At 43.9% G+C, this 19284-nt stretch overlaps 1 protein-coding gene across 1 annotated transcript in view; it reads right to left on the bottom strand.

Moving 5' to 3' along the window:
* The window catches only part of kcnh3 (potassium voltage-gated channel, subfamily H (eag-related), member 3), a 110272-nt gene extending 92891 nt beyond the window's left edge, over positions 1 to 17381 (bottom strand). Inside the window, exon 1 of the mRNA XM_029459159.1 lies at positions 16931 to 17381. Within this exon, the coding sequence (XP_029315019.1) occupies positions 16931 to 17117 (187 nt within the window). The 5' untranslated portion in view covers positions 17118 to 17381. The remainder of the gene's footprint in view (positions 1 to 16930) is intronic.
* Positions 17382 to 19284: the final 1903 nt, after the last annotated feature.

Genomic DNA, 19284 nt, shown 5'->3' with positions numbered 1-19284 from the left:
ACACTTGAGGTGCAACTGATAGAATAATGTTGTGTTACTGCCGACTGAAGATAACTTTGTGCTTATTTTTGAGGTAAATTGGATGAAAATCAGGCACGTTTCTCATAGATTCTTACAATTACTGCAGAGGTTAATATGTGTCTGCAAGTTATTTAACCCGAGCTGATGCGGCGAGGAGCTGCTCGTCTCTTAAACAACCGTGTGGGAAGGTCAAATGAAGGCCTGCAGCAAGCAAAGCAAAGAACTAAGGAGATGAAACGACTATAATGTGTTAAGAACTGTCCGACGCATTATTAACACCTGGAAGGATCGTGGTGAACCATCGTCTTCAGAAGTGTTGAATGATGGGAGATCATGTTTAATAGTGACAGTAAGAATATCTCCACACGCACAATGCGAAGGGAACTCAAGGGACTAAACAGGCTGTGTAGGACGTAAGAACACTGATCAGGGAACAAAAGGCTTCAATGTGCACAAAGATCGGACTCTGGAGCAAGAAGAAGGTCGTGTGGTCGGATGATCCAGATGTAACCTGTTCCAGAGGGCATCAGGGGGAGAAGAGAGGCGGAGGAAGTGCTGCACCATCAGGCCTCCATCACGCCTCCATCACGCCTCGTGTCTCTCTCATCATCAACACAAATTTAATGCAACTCTGGACGGAAGTAGAGACAAGTAGAGAGACAGGTGGAGAGACAGGTAGAGAGACAGGTGGAGAGACAGGTGGAGAGACAGGTGGAGAGACAGGTGGAGAGACAGGTGGAGAGACAGTTTGGACGGACGGACTGGCAGATGAATAGATAAACAGATGGACAGACAGAAAGGCAGACGGGACTTTAATACAGCTCATAAAGGCAGAGAGAGAAGAGGACAGACTTATGAATAGACCGGTGGACACACACACACACACACACACACACACACACACACACACACACACACACACACACACACACACACACACACACACACACACACACACACACACACACACACAGCACCATTGTGTTCCTGTGTGTGTCGGTGCCATCCACAACTGGAGAGATTGTTATTTGACTCTCGTTCCAGATCGTTTGCCTGACTTTAAACATCCCCAAGCTACAGTACACACACACACACACACACACACACACACACACACACACACACATATATCATGTTAAAGATACACATATGATAATGTTGTGTGAATAAAGCAGCGCTTGTATAAACATGAACCTTCACACATGTCAGTGGGAGAAACCAGGCTCAGACATGAACTTTAGAAAATGTGGAGAAGAAATCTTTTGTTGCTCAGACGAATTTCTAAGTTTTGGTTTCAGTCTGAACGCTACATTAAATAATTTAGCTAAGATTACTCATAAGCTCCTTTCACACGTGCACTGCAGCCCTGAACTTATGGAGACGTGACCCGGAGGAGCTGCATGTGAGAACGCAAACGTCCGATTCATTTGGTTGTTTATGACCAAATTACAAAGCGGCCATGTGAGCGCAGTGTAATCTGCATCATGTTGAGCCTCCTGCACGCTCTACCAGGCGCCCCCCCTCGCCTAAACCAAACAGAGTATTTCCTGTAAGGCGTCTGACACGGACTGTTGTGTGCTGATTCTCTGGATAGTGTCTGGAGTTCATACGAGCAAACAGCTGAGAGATTCTTCCTGCAGAGAGCAAACGGTACCTCGTTATCTTCCAGGTTCCCTGTTGTCACATGTTGGTGGATGATTGTCTGAGGAAGATGGTGGGTCTTATCTACCAAGAGCCAATCAGAGCCTCCAGCTTTCGCGTTGATTAACTCCCGAGGATGTTACAATGAATTATTTCTCTGGCGCTACCTGCTGCGACTCTGGATGTTTCTATGAGCAGGTGTTTGTTTTGTTTGTATCCGAGACACAAGGACACAAAGCACTCAAACCCCAACCTGCTGAAAGTTTCATTCTACAGCGTGCTGCAGGAACGGCCTGTCTGTTGCAGGCCAAACCCAGAAGTTAGCTTCGCGCAGGTTCCCTCCAATCATTTTGGATTACTGCAGACAATAATATTTACAGGTTTTGTTCAGCAACATAATCTTCACAAAGGTTTTATGATTGATGACTTCATGGCACTGGCAGTCACCTGAAGGTGGACCAAATTGACGATTGATCCTACGTATTTAGGATTAATTCCTTCAGCGCTCTCTTGCTCTGATCATCAGCTGGACTTCATGTGCTCCACGCAGCAGATGTAAACATGCAGCTTTAAAGCATTTGTCTTTGTAAATGTTCGATGAGGAAAGAAATGCTTTTCATACGTTTGTTAAATCTCAAGGAAATATACATGCATTTTGGTGAGAAACACTAAATGGAAAGAAAACAATACTTGTTTACAGGAAAGCTCCAGAGGAGTGAGATGAAGATGTGCGGCCGAGTTTACGGTGTTTTTGTTACTATAGAAACCAAAACGCAAATTGGATTTTAGTTCTTTCATGACAGAAAAAAGCAACTTTGAGGAAGAAGCGAGACAAACGTCAAGAAATACACAGCAAGGAATATCCAGAGGTAGAGAAATACAATAACCCTCAGGATGTCATCCTGTCTGTGACGCAATTTCACTCAGACTGTGTCACAGACTGTAAACTGCTTTTAAGTTGCAAATTATGTTCTTCTTTTATAACGTTCATTATGTGAACGTTAAAGACAAAGAAGCATATGACTCAGTACCAGCCTGTAGCCCAGTGTGTGTGTGTGTGTGTGTGTGTGTGTGTGTGTGTTCACATATTCAGTTAGAGGTTTAACATTTCAGATACAACAATGATCAGCTGACACAAGAGGTGGCGGCGGCCAGGCAGGCAGCAGCACCTCAGGGTGTCGTGATTGTTTCTGTTTAGCAGGTCTGGAATAAAAGAGACTTGAGAGAATAAATCACTTCTGTACCTCAGCTGTCAGAGGACACACACACACACACACACACACACACACACACACACACACACACACATGCACAAAGACGATGCTCTATCGTAATTAAAAAGCCTTCTTTTGACACGTATGGCAGGTGAGCTGTTCCTTCTCCGGGATGAATCCCTCACAGCTCAACAGACACAGAATACATCAAGTTCCCCGTCTGCAGAGCCAAACAGCCGACTGCTAAATGTATTTATTTATACTTTATAAAACAAACAAGAAGCCTAAATCTTCCTTAGAGTCATAAGCCAGTCTCTAAACGCGTCGCTCAACGATGATTTGTTTGGATGATAAAACAGGTCGCAAACAGTTATAGAGTCCAGAGTCTTCAGGTCATAGCGGGTCGGTGACATGCAGGAGTCGTAGCAGAAACACATGCTGCTCTGCTAACATGCTAATAGAAACACATGCTGCTCTGCTAACGTGCTAATAGAAACACATGCTGCTCTGCTAACGTGCTAATGGAAACACATGCTGCTCTGCTAACGTGCTAATGGAAACACACTTCACTGTTTGTTGATGCTGTTCAAAGTTACAGAAATTAGAATATCCAGAATATGACTCGCGGTCTCTCCCGTCGGTCCAAAGTCGGACGTACCGACACATGCACATAAACGGATGTAATTGGCCTGTTGTGTTGTCTGGTGTCACAAGACCATCCGTTAGGGAAACTCATTAAATCTGGGCTTTTACCGCCAAACTATTTCAAACCCCCTCCTGTAGCTGGCTACTCCATATCTTTGTGGAAAGCCTGCACCTGTACATATTAAACGTATGATGGCAGATCACTTTGGCTTTGGTTCGGTCACATTAGCCCTCTTGTCTCACACAATGTACTGACACTCAAGACAGAAACTCATCTTCACTCATGACTCAATGACACTTCTAAAAACCATTCTTCAGGACTGTGTCCCTCACTATTCATCACAAGCCCAAACTGTGACAGGTGACCTACAAGGCCAAGATGTGGAAGGAACAGAAGAGGAACAAAGAGTAAATGTTCCAGTGACGGAGCAGACCAGTGACGCTGTTAATATTAATGAATGTAAATGAAAACAGCCAACACTGTCTTGGCTTGATACAGAACACTACCCAGTGCCTCCTCCTCCATTTACTGCTTCTAAATATTTCATGGTCCCATCCAGACCTATCTGTCAACTGTGCACATACTGGTTTAGTCCCATCTGTCTGGTCCATCCATCTCTCCGTGTTCCCCGGTTTCACTTTCTCTCCTCTTGTTTTTCTTTATGAGTCCAACTCTTTTCAATGGAAAGTAGCTAAAACCTGCACGAAAAGTCGCAACAAGTTGCTAAATGGTATTAGTTTGCATCATTGTACATTGATTTTAATATTAAAATGGGTATTTGAGAGGCATTTTCTCTCAAGACATTCCTGTCCTGTTCACTGATGACCACAACATTCTACTTCTACTTCCTGATTTATAACATTGTTCTATGAAAACATTATGTTTTGCACAAGCATGCAAATAATTTTGCAGTATTTGTCCCATCTTTAATGTTCGGTTTAAGAGTAGGCTAAAGACTTTCCTTTTTGATAAAGCTTATAGTTAGGGCTGGCTCAGGCTTGCCTTGGATCAGCCCCTAGTTATGCAGCTATAGGCTTAGACTGATATGACCCTGAGGAGCCTGAATGCATCTTTCATGTATGATAATTCATGTGCAGCATCTCCCCCAACAACAGCAATTATTGTCACTATAGCATAAATGGAAATATTCCCCTTGAATGTTTCCAGGTCAATAAGCTTTTAGCCTTCAAATTCGAATCTCAATATATAACTAAGGTCACCAAACAGTTGCACACACACACACACACACACACACACACACACACACACACACACACACACACACACACACCATGATAAATAAATAGCTGTTTCTGGATGTTGTGTGTATAATGTCTGATGAGAGATGAGTGGAAGGGAGGCACGCTGTGGGAGAGAAGATTGAAAGATTGGCTGAAGATTACAGTTTGGTGTCTGTGCTTTGAATTGTGGATCGGGGAGAAGGGGGAACGTTTGAGAGCAGCTCATCATGTTACGACACCACGATAGTAAAATACAGCCAGTGAAATGTGGAACACTCAGAAGGTTTACAGCGTTACGAGAAGCTCCTGAACCGCTTCACTTGATGAATAAATAACAAACGCAGAGGCTCATATTCCTTCACAAAAGGTTAAAAGTCTCATTTCATACGAGCGGATCCGGATTGTTTCTTCCCGTCTTTGTTTTACACAGTTTCCATGGATTTCACGTCTTCGTGTCTGTCTGCGCCTGTGAGAGCGACGCACGTAGTGATCTGAAACACCGAGCAGCGGAGATACATAACATCTAACACATTACATGCAGGGTGAATAGCGTGTTTTCTGGAGCAGCTGCATGAACACTGTTTCTATCCCACTGCTCTTTTCAGAGCCGTTATAGCAGGTATGTGACGTTCACCTGTCACAAGCTGAGTGAGTGCAAACATAATGACACAAAGTTTAGTTGTGTAAGAGACGGTATTAGATCGATTATATCAGATACTTCGAGCTTGCTTCATCCGCATCCTGCCATCCCTCCACACAAATACAAAAGTCCTTTTCCCAGCATGTCTCAGATTCCTACATGTTCGTCTGTATTGTGTTGTTTTCCAGCAGCAGAGGAGTCCATTAAAATGAAACTTCCCCAACGCCCAGCTGTTCCTGCAGCGCTGCCCGCTCACCCAGAAGATAGCCCTGACTGTGGCTGTTGGGGAATAACCTTGAAAGCTTGTTCAGGAAAACCTCCAACTGTTTAACAACCATATGCACGTGTGGCACCAGAGTTACAATCTAAATGCAGTTTCATTTTTAGATGTTTGAGGGATTTTATTGACGACAACGTGAAATAAATCTTGGAATATACACATAGAAACACCTGTCCATTGAATTTATTCAAAAGCGTTTTAGGTGTTTATGGTCGTGACCACATGTCATCTCTCAGCTCTCTTTAGGACAGGAGCTTGTGATCAAATCTGATGCTTCTCAAACCAATGGTGCGGTCAGACCATTATTAGCCAGGCAAACCCCCCTGCGATGTGGCAAACAGCAGACAGGACAGGAAACAGTGGGGGGAAGAGTTGTAAGTAGAAAAGGGCAGAAGCTAAAACATCAGTGAAGTGAAACGATACTGTTCAGCTTCTTAACAAACACTTATCCTCCGTCATTGTCCTGCAGCCGAGCAACAGGCATCAGCTGCTGGAATCATTGTGTTGTGCTGTCACACACACACGCAGACACACACACACACACACACACACACACACACACACACACATACAAACAATCAATACTTGAGTTAAATGTGAGCCCTCTGTCTCAGACCGGCTGGTATTTCACAGGTCAAAGTTCATCGGATTGTTGGATCAATTCTGAAAACCAGAAGCAAATATCCGCCTGACCACACCTGAAGATAAACCAAGAGTTTCCCTCAACTCTCTTCACACACCATCATTTTTGGCATTTTAATAATTATCCTGCTGCAATCAAATTGACGGCACAATGCCCGTGGCACTCTGGCAACACTTTGGTTGAGGGAGGATCATGTGTAAGAGTCTCCCTCAACAGTTTGACATGGCGCCATAATTGCATAATCTTATGACTCTGGCAGGCTATATTAAGAAAGCTGGTAATAATGCAAAATGGATTGAAGCCACAAATGCGATGCATGAAAAAACGTGCAAACACACACACACACACACACATACACACACACACACACACTGTACCCAAACGAGGGCGCTGCCTTCACACATACAGCCAATTAGCTTGACAGAGGAAAGCTGTGGAGTTAAAAGTAGAAGTCAGTCACTGTTGCTTCTCCGCAGCTGACAGGACAGGATGAGAGGATGAGAAGGGAATAAAATAAGTACCTGCTGAGGTTAAGACTCACTCTGCACCATGAACACTCATTTACATACATTTACATATCATGTGGGGGTGAAGGCAAATATCGGCAAACAAATGCTCTTGACTTACTGTAAGCTCTGTCATCATTTTATAATAGCGACTCATATTAGCTCAAATACTCTCATAACATAAGTTAAGATGACGACAATAAAAGAGGCTTAAAAAAACACAAACAACAGCAGCTATGGTTTGATTCTGTCCGGGACGTCTAAAGCCAAGTGAAGCCCATCAGTGTCGTCCAGTAACAGGAGCGCCTGACAGCTCAGCTGTGAGCGGCCCCTCCCACAGCCCGGACATGGAAAGCAGCTTCGTTTTCCTTACAGGTGGACCGGCCTTTTGATGCAGCGAGCAGACAGACCTGTCGCCGTCTGCAAAGTCAATATTTGCAACGAATACACAAAAGCGGGAAGAGATGGCGAACTGGAGAGTAGTGGCCGGGCTAATGATGCAGTATAATGGTCATCTACCGGTGCAAAAAAACAAGCACGTGTTTATAAAACATGAGCGTTTACACACGTACACAACACGGATGCACACTGGGATTAAAAAGGTCCTTAGAATATCTCTGAGAGCCTGTTGGAGCGTCTTCAGTGAGCAGGTCGGAGGTGGAGAGAGACGGTCCCCAGGCGCTCGCTGCCAAGTCCTGTTAGAGTCTCTCGTCTCTGACACACTTTCTGTTTGACTGTCTGGCCGACTGACTGCCTGCACCTTTAACTCTCCTCAAAGACATATGCCAACATTTCCCCCATCTTTTCAATTCAAATAAAGAAGTCTGTGGACTCTACTTTAAAGATGACCTGTGTGGGCTTAAGATCAGCACGCACAGTACGTTTGATAAAGTCTGAGCAAGAGGTCACACATGTCCGATGTGATGCATCAATACAAATATTTCCTCTTGCGCTTGAACAATAGTTATAACAAGAGAAACAGTAGAAGCATGAATATCCTCCTTCTCCCTTTACAACAGTCCAGGAAGTATTTTAGCACGTTAGCACGCTCACATTTAAGAGCAGCTGATTAGCTTTGCAGGTATTTGCTACTTGTATCTTTAAGAATTGATTTTAAAGTTTAAATGACATTCATTTCATTGTAAGTTCCAGATCACTAAAGTCCTTCATCGCTTTTTATTTTAAATGTTCCTTTTGTGTCTCATCTATCAATCCTTGGTTTTTATATTTATTTATTGTCATCCGTGCCCAGATGATAACAACACATGTGTGTAACAGACACACCTGACGACTGTGTGTGAAGCCAGTGATGTGTTTCTTCTGTCAACAGTCTGGAATTATTCATAAATGAGTTGTGTTCAACTTCCTGCTGCGGGTTTAATGCACCCGGACGAGCGGAGCGACTGCTGCTGAGGAAACACACGAAGCCAAAGCTGATAAATCATCTGTTGGCAACGAATCCAGATTGGCAGATTTCAGATAACTAGCTAGATTTGCTAGCTGGGTCTGAAACATTTGATTGATGATGTGAGCTTTAATTGAGATCTGTTTCCTCTTTAATGACGTGCACAGAATAAAAAGAACTCCGATGAGTTTCTACTTGTGAGGCTGAGAACAGTGACAGGATTTATAAAGTTACCACCTCTCAATGTGCAGATCTCCTCATGACCTCGTTTCAATCTTTTTTAATGCATATTTCTGCATCTTTGACAGAATAATACCCGGCGGCTGCATGAGGGCTGTACTGTATGTTTGCCTGCAGGTTTTTTATCTTCCCAGGAGACAGTTGTGTGCCCTTGGGGACATCCAGCTCCATCTGGTGACTTCAGAGTGCTGTACATCCCGCAGCATCTCTTATGGCGGCGACCAGACATTAACTTTGGCGAGCTGCAGTGAAATGATGACACGAGGGCCAACACACCCAACGCAAAACAAGAGTTGATAATGATTTGTAAGGTTTCTCTTCACAGTTTCCAAAGCTCAAAGTGTTCTCCGTGTCTCTATGGGATGTCTGGTAGCATAAATGCCATTTCACACTTCATACCTGCGTCACAGGTTGCTGTGCTATGTGCTATGGTGTCCACCTCATCAGGACAAAGTGTGAAAACGCCCTCTTATCTGCGCAGGTTGGCGGTGCAGTGACTCACACATCATACAGCGTTTTGGCATCTAGTTCAAAGCAGCTCCTCCGTTTCTAGTATGGCCACTTTGACTCTGAAGATCAACACATATGAATGTTTCTAGCTGGAAATCAATTAATTACAGTGTGGAGGAGAGCCAGGGTTTCAGGTGGTGTGTGTGTGTGTGTGTGTGTGTGTGTGTGTGTGTGTGTTGAGATCACAGAATCCAGGGCCGTGTCTCTGGCGCTGGAAGGCAGAGCTTACAGTTTGCTAGCTGGAGGCAGAAATAAAATGACATCAGACCTATACAGCGCTTTCCAGGGTTCTCAAAGATGCTTTACATACTGTAGGATTAACAAAACAAGAAGTAAACTTATAATAACATGGAGGGGGGGGGGGTTTGAGGGACATGTGAAGGTAGTGAGGTAGTGACTTCTGAAGGGGGAGGGCAAAACGTCCTGTCAGCCCACGTTCTGCACTTGGTCCTTGGAGAGGCATTGGCAGCCATGAGGCATCGGGAGGGGGCGTGCTGGTGGAGGAGGTCGGAGAGGTCGGAGGGTTCGGGGGGAGTCAGGTTGGTGATGGCAACGTAGGTGGAGAGTAGTATCTTGAAGTGTTTAACAAAAGATGTGTAAAGGTGTGAGGATTTCTGATTGCACAGGTGTTAATACGATTCTGTGACAGCCTCCGTATTCTGCTCTGGAGCCTGGCTGCAGAGGTGTGCTCCCATCCAACGAAGCATCGAGGACGTCAAACACTGAAGGTCGGGCTCACAGTTGGTGTTGGACGGGGTTGAGGTCAACTTCTTTCACACCAAAAGATATTCCTTTATGGAGCTGGCTTTGTCCAAGAGGCTCACAGAGGTCTTCTGTTGCCCCAGGGGTTTCAGCCCAAACCCCCGCATTTAAAGTACACGGAAGAACGTAGATATACTTTCATACATGTATTTTAATGTATGATAACAGCCTGAGTGACGACAGCGAGTACAATCCGTTTGTTGTTTACGTATTTCATTTGTGAGTACGAGACAGTTCAGAACCAGAACACATTAATGGAGCTGCCACGGAAATCTGGCCAAACAAGGCAATATAAAAAAAAATAGGGTTTTAGGAAATGTGCAAGGAAGGACAATCTAATGGCTGCTCTCTCTGCCCTTTCCCCGACACTGTGCAGAGTCCGGGGTCTAATAAAGCCGGCGCTCAGATTCATCTGCTTCCAATTGGAACATATTACCTCAGAGCAGTGAAATGTCGCTTTGGCTTCATCACTTTCATTTACTGCCATTACAGTCCCGGCTCCGTTCTCCTCGCCATGCACACTCGTGTCTTTTGCTTTCCTCATTTCGTACGTGCGTGATGACATCCTCGGTGTCCACCTGGTTCTATTTCCAGCTCCATCTTACACTTTGTCTGACTTTATGTGTCCGCGCTTCTTCTACCAGTCTGTCTCTGTCCGTCTCTTCCCTCGCACACTTAGCTCTATTATAAGGTCTTTTGATTGGCAGCAGACACGTTATTCAAAACCTCGCTCCATGCCGGTCTTTGATAGGTTCTGTCAATATGCCTGTCAGTTGTTGGAAAATGCACCTTTACTTTATGTTCTGTATTTGTAGCAACGGGTGCTGCAGGGAATCTGACATGAGACAGACAGACGCTAAATAATTACTAGACGAAGTAAAGTGTGGTATGGAGATGGGGTTAAAGGCATAAAGATAATCATCATCAGTATAGATTCTGCATCACATTAAAGGCATGAAGGACTGTACTGACCCCATATTACATATATATACAAAATATATATACAAAAATATATTTTATTCTTTATCTGTTTTCTTACTATTTATTTACTATTATTAGTATTATTTATTTTAGTTTTCTATTATTTTTGTCTTTGTTAAAAATTGTTTTAATGTATTTAAATATTAATATAAGTGTTTATAGAACGGTACAGTAATACTATAATAGGGTTGGAGCAGAAACCTGGGTGTGGGGGGGGGGGCTATATTGTTTCTGATTGCATTTTATATGAATTTAAATACAAATAAAAAGAACTTGAACAAAAACAAAATTCATGAAGGACGTTGTTTTTAAGATTAATTGAGGGAAACGTGTCCAGAAACAAACATTTTATTTTATTTTCGAAACACTTTCTGCTCAATAATAAATGTGTGTGTGTGTGTGTGTGTGTGTGTGGCGGTGTGTGTGTGTGTGTGTGTGTGTGTGTGTGGTGTGTGGTGTGTGTGTGTGTGTGTGTGTGTGTGTGTGTGTGTGTGTGTGAAAACAACCCCTGGAGGCCCTGAGCTTCCAGCTACGGGAGCCTCTTTCTGTGTGAAGAGTGGAAATGATCCATCTTTGAAAGACCTCATTCAGTGAGTGGGTTCTCTCATCGCTGATTAACAACTTCATAATCTGACTACCAGCAGCAGAAGTGCAAAAACGAGATTGTTAAATTCAGAAATAATGAAGTGTGCTCACTTCATCAAGAGCTCTCGTGATTACAAGCGAGCAGAGAGTGATGAGATGGTTTTTATTCATTCTAGCGCCCGACAGTCCACAGAAGTGATCGCCTAATAGAGCGGCCTCATATAAAGTGGTGAAATATATATTATACAGAATTCTCATGAATCATCCATTCATTTATTCTTTCAGTGCAAAAGAACAATGACATTTATTTCACGTTTTCAACCCCACTGATGTTTCTCACTGTTTGACTCTTAAAGGTTTTATTATTATGACGATGAGAGTAACATGTTTTATTACTGGGACATCTTCATAAAGAGACGCTTTTAGGCTCATAACAATCGTTATTTTTTATCTTTACAAACAAACACAAAAGCAACATGTTGTTAGAAATGTAGAAGCAGATTTCTGCCTTTTTGCACGCTGTAGAAACGTGCCAGAGGTCACAGACGGCGAAGAAGAGGAAACACAACATGGCGTCCAGCAACACTTATTTACTGTACGTGTTCTCGTCTAAAGGTCGCTGAAGGTGAAGCGCTCTGCCTCACTGTACTCTCTTTAAATCTCCTCTGGCTGTAATTAGTCCGTTTTACTTCCTATTATTTGGATCTTATCTATTATTAACCTTCTCTTACTTATAATTATAATCACCTTTATTATCTCTGTTAAACCCTGATCTGTCCATCTTTCTCTTTTCCTCTCCGCCTTCAGTCTTCTTCCCATTTTGCATCACATCTGCCAGCACCACGTACACAACACACAGCTTCATTACTTCCTTTAGCCTCCTCATTACTGGCCCATCCCTGTTTATTCCTCCCCACCTCTCTCCCACTCCTCCTCTCCGCCCGGTGCTGATGAAGAGAGGCAGGCTGAGCTAATGTACAAACACATCACTGGCGGTAATCCACTCTTTGATTCATCCTCTTCTTAATTGATCTTGTGTAATGTAGATTCAAATAATGAGTTTTAGAGAAGAAGAAGAAGAAAACTATTTTTAAAGCACTCTGTTTTGTGACTTTTGTAATGCTGCCGATGGAACCACGAGTTTCCATAAGTGACCACATGTGGCCACTCTGATCTTTCTCATGAGTCTCATTCACGTCCACCTCGGCGGCGTCATGCGTTATCTGTGCAGCTGTAGTCCTGACTCATAGTCGATAAAGGAGCTCCGCATCACAGATTAAAATCCTTGCTCTGTATTTTGGACTTTTACTCTTGTGCCGCAATTATGTGGACTTTTTTAGATTTGTTTGAAATGCAACCTTTTGAGTTGTAATATCTGCACATGTAGTGATGGATGGACAGAGACAGACATTCAGCAGCCAGCAACATGCGGCTGCAAATAACGATTCATTTCATTGTTAGTAAAAACCCAAAGATATTTAAATCTCCATATTTGTGATGCTGAAAACGACATTTTACGACTTTTTTTGCATGAATTAATGATCAAAACAGACGATTATGTTTCTGTTTGTTGACTAATCGATAGTTGAATAATTGCTGCAGCGCTACACGACACCGAGCTGTACTTTAGAGCTAATAAGCAAATGTTAGCATGCTAACACGCTACAGATGGTGAACATTACACCTGCTAAATATTAACATTGTGTTGCCGTGCTGACATCGCTGTGTATAAATACAACCTCACAGTTCTGCTAGCATGGCTAACGGTTAGCCTTTATATCTAATGTAGCTCAAACCAAGAAGCCTCGCCGTTATTAAGCGTGTCATTATATCGGCTTCTGCCTAACTAGAAGTCAGGAGGGGGGGTTTAGGCACAAAGTGCCATGGGGGAAACACACACCTGAGACACGACAAAGCTCCACCGCTAATCTGTGCTACCGTCACACACACACACACACACACACACACACACACACACACACACACACACACACACACACACACAGGGAAGTGGTGACAGGCTGTCTCCCAGCACCCCAGAGCCATGTACACTAATGTTCTCACTTACACATGTGCACATAGACACACATGCACACAAATCAAGTGGATAACAAGAGGAGCGGGGGGGAGGCCACTAATGACAGACTAAAGGAGGGAAGAGGGGTGTGACATCATCGGAGTTATCTGTCAGACACACAAACTTACTTTCTCTCTAATTGCGGCAAAGTGAGAATTATGCGTGACAAGAATGAGCAGATGGAGGAGAAGATGTTGGAAGATGTTAGGGTCTTTTTGTGTTGCTTCTGTTAACATAGTAAGTCCTCTTTCAGTCCATGTAACACTTGATCTGCTGCTGATTCATTCCCAGGATCTTTTAATACATCCCTGACATTTGTGCAGAAATTGGCAACGTGAGACATAAAGACATCAGGTCCCAAATTAAATTCTATTCTATTCTTAGCACAGTGTAGGTGTAAGAGAGTAACTGGGAAGACAGTCTGACACCAGGCTGACACTTTCACATTGTACACGCAATTTAGACACAAATAAAATGGAAGTGCATAAGATTTGTCATTTGGTCTCATTGTGTTCTTCATACAGTTAAATCTCTTTTGGGATTAAAACTGCAGCATGAGAGACGGAGCGGGCGGTGCTGGTCCAGGCGTGTCCACGTGATGAGCAGGGCTCAGCCCCTAACCTGATTAAAACCGAGCCAAGACCCACTCAATTAATAGGACCAATTGACTTGTGTAGTCCCACACACCTGTTGCTTTTTCTAGGAAGCACAGCAGCAAATGAACATTGATTGCACTTTGCATGAGCTTCATGGTGGGTCTTCAGAGCTGCTTCTTCGTTACCGCCACTTTCTAATGTTCACATGTTAACAAAATAATGATTATAATGAGACCTCTGCCTGAAGCTACTGACGGAAACATGAGAAGAAATAAACATAAATGTGCAGGGTGCTCCGTTAACAGTGTGTGTGTGTGTGTGTGTGTGTGTGTGTGTGTGTGTGTGTGTGTGTGTGTGTATTTTACTCTAAATGTTTCCATAACTCACTAAATGAACATCATGTTGAAGAAGACTTGAAACTGCAGATTGAGACATAAACTCATCAGGAAAATGTTACTGAGGTAATAAATCAAGAGAGAAGTAGAAACATTTTCTCATAGACTTCTATACAACCAGAGGAGTCACCTCCTGCTGGAGGTTACAGAGAAGTAGAAACATTTTCTCATAGACTTCTATACAACCAGGGGAGTCGCCCCCTGCTGGATGTTACAGAGAAGTAGAAACATTTTCTCATAGACTTCTATACAACCAGGGGAGTCGCCCCCTGTTGGATGTTACAGAGAAGTAGAAACATTTTCTCATAGACTTCTGTAGACCAGGGGAGTTGCCCCCTGCTGGAGGTTACAGAGAATGCAAAAAATAAAGAAAGTTCCGCATTAAAGGTAATGTTTTAAGGTGACTGGGGAGGATTAGAAGGGTCCTTAAACTATCATTATCCTCTTGGCATGTGTAAGTCCTGGTAGTATTGTATAAAATGGGTCAAGGGCCTCATGAATCATTGTGCGGTCCCTTTAAGTGTGCATTTTCTGATTTAGGAAATCGATGAATAGATTGAAATTGATTTACTGATGTCTCTATGATGTCATTAAATACAGTTTCTTGGTCAGTGTCATTATAAAGAATAGCTCAACCGCTGTTGAGTCACATGAATGAATGATTCAAAACGGTTTACAGATTTTAGATTTGGGGAAAGGAAAGCGCTGATATCAGTTTATGGAAAACAGATCTTCAGTGTATTAGCAAGGTCTCCATCGGGCATTCGAAGTAAAATTCAATGTGCACACTTTACTACTTAGGTGTTGCGTTTAAAGGCACAGCAGGTGCTGAAAGTTGTTAGAACCCAGTGTGCATGAGTCACACACACAGCTGAGAGTGTATGTGTGTGTGTGTGTGAGAGTCCCATTCGATGGTGCCGTGGTTTGAAACCAGGACATTTCCGAGTGCAATGCAAACATTTCCAGATTCCACATTCATTCAACTGAATGTAAAACAATGGAGCAGCTCCACAGAGGAGCTACTAGTCTTCAACTAAACTAAATGAAGCTCCAGGTACGAGACGAGAGACGTTTTAAAGTGCTCATGATTGCCATTGGGTTCACAATCACAACAACAGCCTTTCATACACACACTGCAGTACCCCTCCTCCCACCAGAGCAGCTACACATTCTCCCATCATGCACACACACACACACACACACACACACATCCCGCCCTCCCCACCCCCACAACCTCTCATTTCACCCCCACCCTTCTCCTCTTTTGACAAGCAGAAAGGCCACGATGAATTCTTGACATCTATGCGAGTTAATTACAATGACTGCACATGTTCTGCTGGAGATGTGTAATTATCAGCACCTCTGCAAATGGAAGGCTGTGTTTTAGCCACAAGAAAAATAGCTTAAAGAATAAAGGAGGAGGGGGGTGAATGCATGTGTGTGCACGTGCACCGTATACAAGCGTTTCTTCTGAATAATTCAAACTACCTGATGATTACAGTGTTTGAGACCTTTGTAGATACAGCACAGAGAAGCTTTTTGTTTCTGTTTGTCCTCAAAGCCGCACCAACAACTCACTTTGCCTTTCAAAGTCGAAGCATTTAAATGTCCTGTCGACAAAAAGCAAGAGGCTCTTGTGCCTCTGTGTTTTGTCGGTGCAGTTAGCAGAGGAGAAGACCTGGAAAAACCTTAAGTGAGATCTGGATCTGCCTGTGAGCGACTCGCTTGCTGCCTGGCAGAATCATCTTTGTTGAGGGGCGACACTGGCTCGCAGACTCACACAAACTCCAGTCTCCCTGAATATACAGCGCAGAAGCAGAGACGAACGACCCAACCGCGATATAAGCATCTCTCACACGCCCACCTACCCAGCATGAGCCCAAACACACACGGGCTGCTCATTGCATCTGTTCACAAGAAACCCTCGCCAAAGAAAAAGAAAGCAAAAGGTCTGTATATCATCTCTCTCTCATCATCCCTGTTGTGATGGAGATCAGAATAAAACAGACTCGTCTGGGAAATTAAGTAAAAGAGCTTTGAGTTGAAACTGCAGCTTCATAGTTGACTAAAAGAGACGATACAAAGTGAAGTGTGCAAAATAAAAGGAAATGAAGGATGTCCCAGTCAAAAAACGATATGCAAAATCACAGCTGGCATAATCGCCTTTAATTGCATGCATCTAATATAAAACCATCAGTGCACTGCCAGTGGGCCAGCATACTGTTCATGAACCTGATAGCATGTCATGCATTTGTAGAACTTACTTAACAAAATATTTCCATTGTGCTTTCATCACGTGGAAACATGGATCCACCGTTTGTTGTGCAGACAGGTGCACATTACATCTGCTCCACAGAGAGAACATCTTTTTAACTTTAATGTTGCATCTTAATTGTATAGTATATTGATTAAGTATGCGTGTGGAATTCCTTACAGTGAGTTGTTTCTCTTATGTATGTTTCGAGAACACAAATAGTTTTCATGAGGCAGACTGTATGTGTGTGGTGGGCAGAACGGATTATCAGAAATCGCTGGTTTGTTACTCACGGGTGCCATCGAAGCGGGTGGCGATGGTGTCCAGGAATGTGTTTTGTGGGGCCAGCAGCCCTCTCATCACCGGCATCCTGCTCCGGGTCGACTGGGTCCTCCTGCTGCGGCGCCCTGGGGCAGCGCTTGACTCCTGCCCAGACCCAAAACTAGGCAGGAAGCGAGAGGTGCCCGGTGCGCATCCCATCCCCTGGAGAAGCGCACCGATCCGAGATACGCGCGGTGACTCCACCTTGGCACCGCGGGGGTTGTGACCATAATCAACTAAGCAGGGAGCGAGTAATAGCCGTGGGATGCACCTGCGCACCTTCCAACGGGAGGAAAACTAATTAAGACGCCCGTGTGTGTTCGCAAAAACAAGTGCGCTGGAGAGAGATGAGGACAGATGGATAAACTGCAAGTTTTTGATGCTGATGGCGCGTGTAGTGAATCTTATCGCTGCAAGCTCCTCCTCAACTCTCTCTCTCTCTCTCCCCTCTCTCTCTCTCTCTCTCTCTCTCTCTCTCTCTCTCTCTCTCTCTCTCTCTCTCGTTGCGTGGTTATCTTGCCACAACTGAGAGCAGATGCAGAGTCACATGACGCCTTCCAGGTCTTGCCAAGCTGTGGTCCTGTTTCAAAGTGGAGGAGGTGGGAGACAACAAAGAGATGCTGCTCCGGTGGCCTTTCCCCTGTTGTGGACTGCTCTGTGTGAAAGAAGAGTAGATCCAGTACGCGTTCTTCACCTGCTGTTTGCATGAAGCAGCGTCTCTTGAAATCACAGTCTATCGACTAAACAGAACATCTGACTTTGTTGTGTGTTACAGCGTCCTGACGTTAGATGGAATAAACCATTTCCTCATTTGAAGTTTATTTCAAGAGGACTATAAAATATAAGCGGTGATCGTCCGTCTCCTCAGGACCTCATGGTCTCCTGGAGACATCTCACCGTGCAGTCCTGCAGGGAGATGCTGCCATCTGCTGCTGACAGTGCGCACTTCAAACGCACGTGTCCTTTTTATTTCACATGTAATGTAAAACTTGATACGAAAAGTATCTTAAAGTCCAAGTTTCAGTTTGTCATGTCATCACATGAAAACGCATTCTTAGTTAATTTAACTAAAGCCAAAGGCATTTTATCATTGTATTACTATTTAAAAAGAATATTTCATGTAATCATTTCATCTGTTTTAAGTCCTATTTGCTCTTTATTTAGCTTTAGCTTTGTCTCTGTACAGCACCTTGAGCCTACCTCTGTGTATCAGGACTGTGTTGTTGTTTTTAAAGACCAGTGTATGGATGCAATAACCTGAATGAAATGATTTCTGTCTACAGTAATGGGACTGGAGGTACTGCACCTACGTGACAACTTTATTAAATGTTTTGCAGGGCCAAGAATTGAAATGATATTTCAGGAATGCACATTAGTTGTAAACACTCTTTGAAAACAGTCAATAAAGCTGCCAAACCTCCTCTCGCAGTCCAAGCATGGCAGACCATAGTGTTCACCCACAGGAGCGTTTTCCATCTGGAACCACAACAACGTAGACTTTTAATTTGACTGGCACGCCTCAGAGCAAGGTAAGATTACCTTGGCAACCAGACCTCCGTAGGCCAGTATTAGCTAATCTTGTAAACATGCATTTAATTAAATAACCAAGTAAACAAGTTCTGCTTGGTATCTGGCAATTTCTTATTTTTTCACAAGAGAATATGCATTTAAATAACTTTAAAAACAAACAACTGAAAAAGATTCCCTGTAAAGAGGCACAATGTGACCGTGCCAGTACAAACACAGTTCAAGTTAGTTTTTGTTTTTACTGCAGATACTGTCACACATACAAATCTGTTCAATACTTCACATCAAAACAAAATGGGACTTACACATAACTATATTTCATATTTATTCATTCCTCTTCATAACAACTTAGAGGCGGAGCTTGGATGCTAAGAACAGATGGATTGAAGACCCACCAAAACAAACAGTACTCCTTATCAATGAGCTCCCTGCACAACCTTAAACCATCCAACCTCCACGTCTGGAGATCGCTGTGTCCTTTCATTGGAATAAAGAAAAAGTGACTTTGGTTAATATGATGTTGCTACTGGAGTCCTGCACGCTCAGTTTGCAGTGGCATGAAGACGCCACTGGGCGCCCTCTGCCGCCCTCTGCCGCCTCTGCCACCCTCTGCCGCCTCTGCCACCCTCTGCCGCCCTCTGCCGCATCTGCCGCCCTCTGCCGCCTCTGCCACCCTCTGCCGCATCTGCCGCCCTCTGCCGCCTCTGCCACCCTCTGCCGCCCTCTGCCGCATCTGCCGCCCTCTGCCGCCCTCTGCCGCCTCTGCCACCCTCTGCCGCCCTCTGCCGCCCTCTGCCGC

Source organism: Cottoperca gobio, chromosome 21 (assembly GCF_900634415.1).
Source record: "Cottoperca gobio chromosome 21, fCotGob3.1, whole genome shotgun sequence".
Lineage (NCBI taxonomy): Eukaryota > Metazoa > Chordata > Actinopteri > Perciformes > Bovichtidae > Cottoperca > Cottoperca gobio.
Note: the sequence above shows the minus strand (reverse complement) of the source record. Positions and strands in the feature narration are given on the sequence as shown.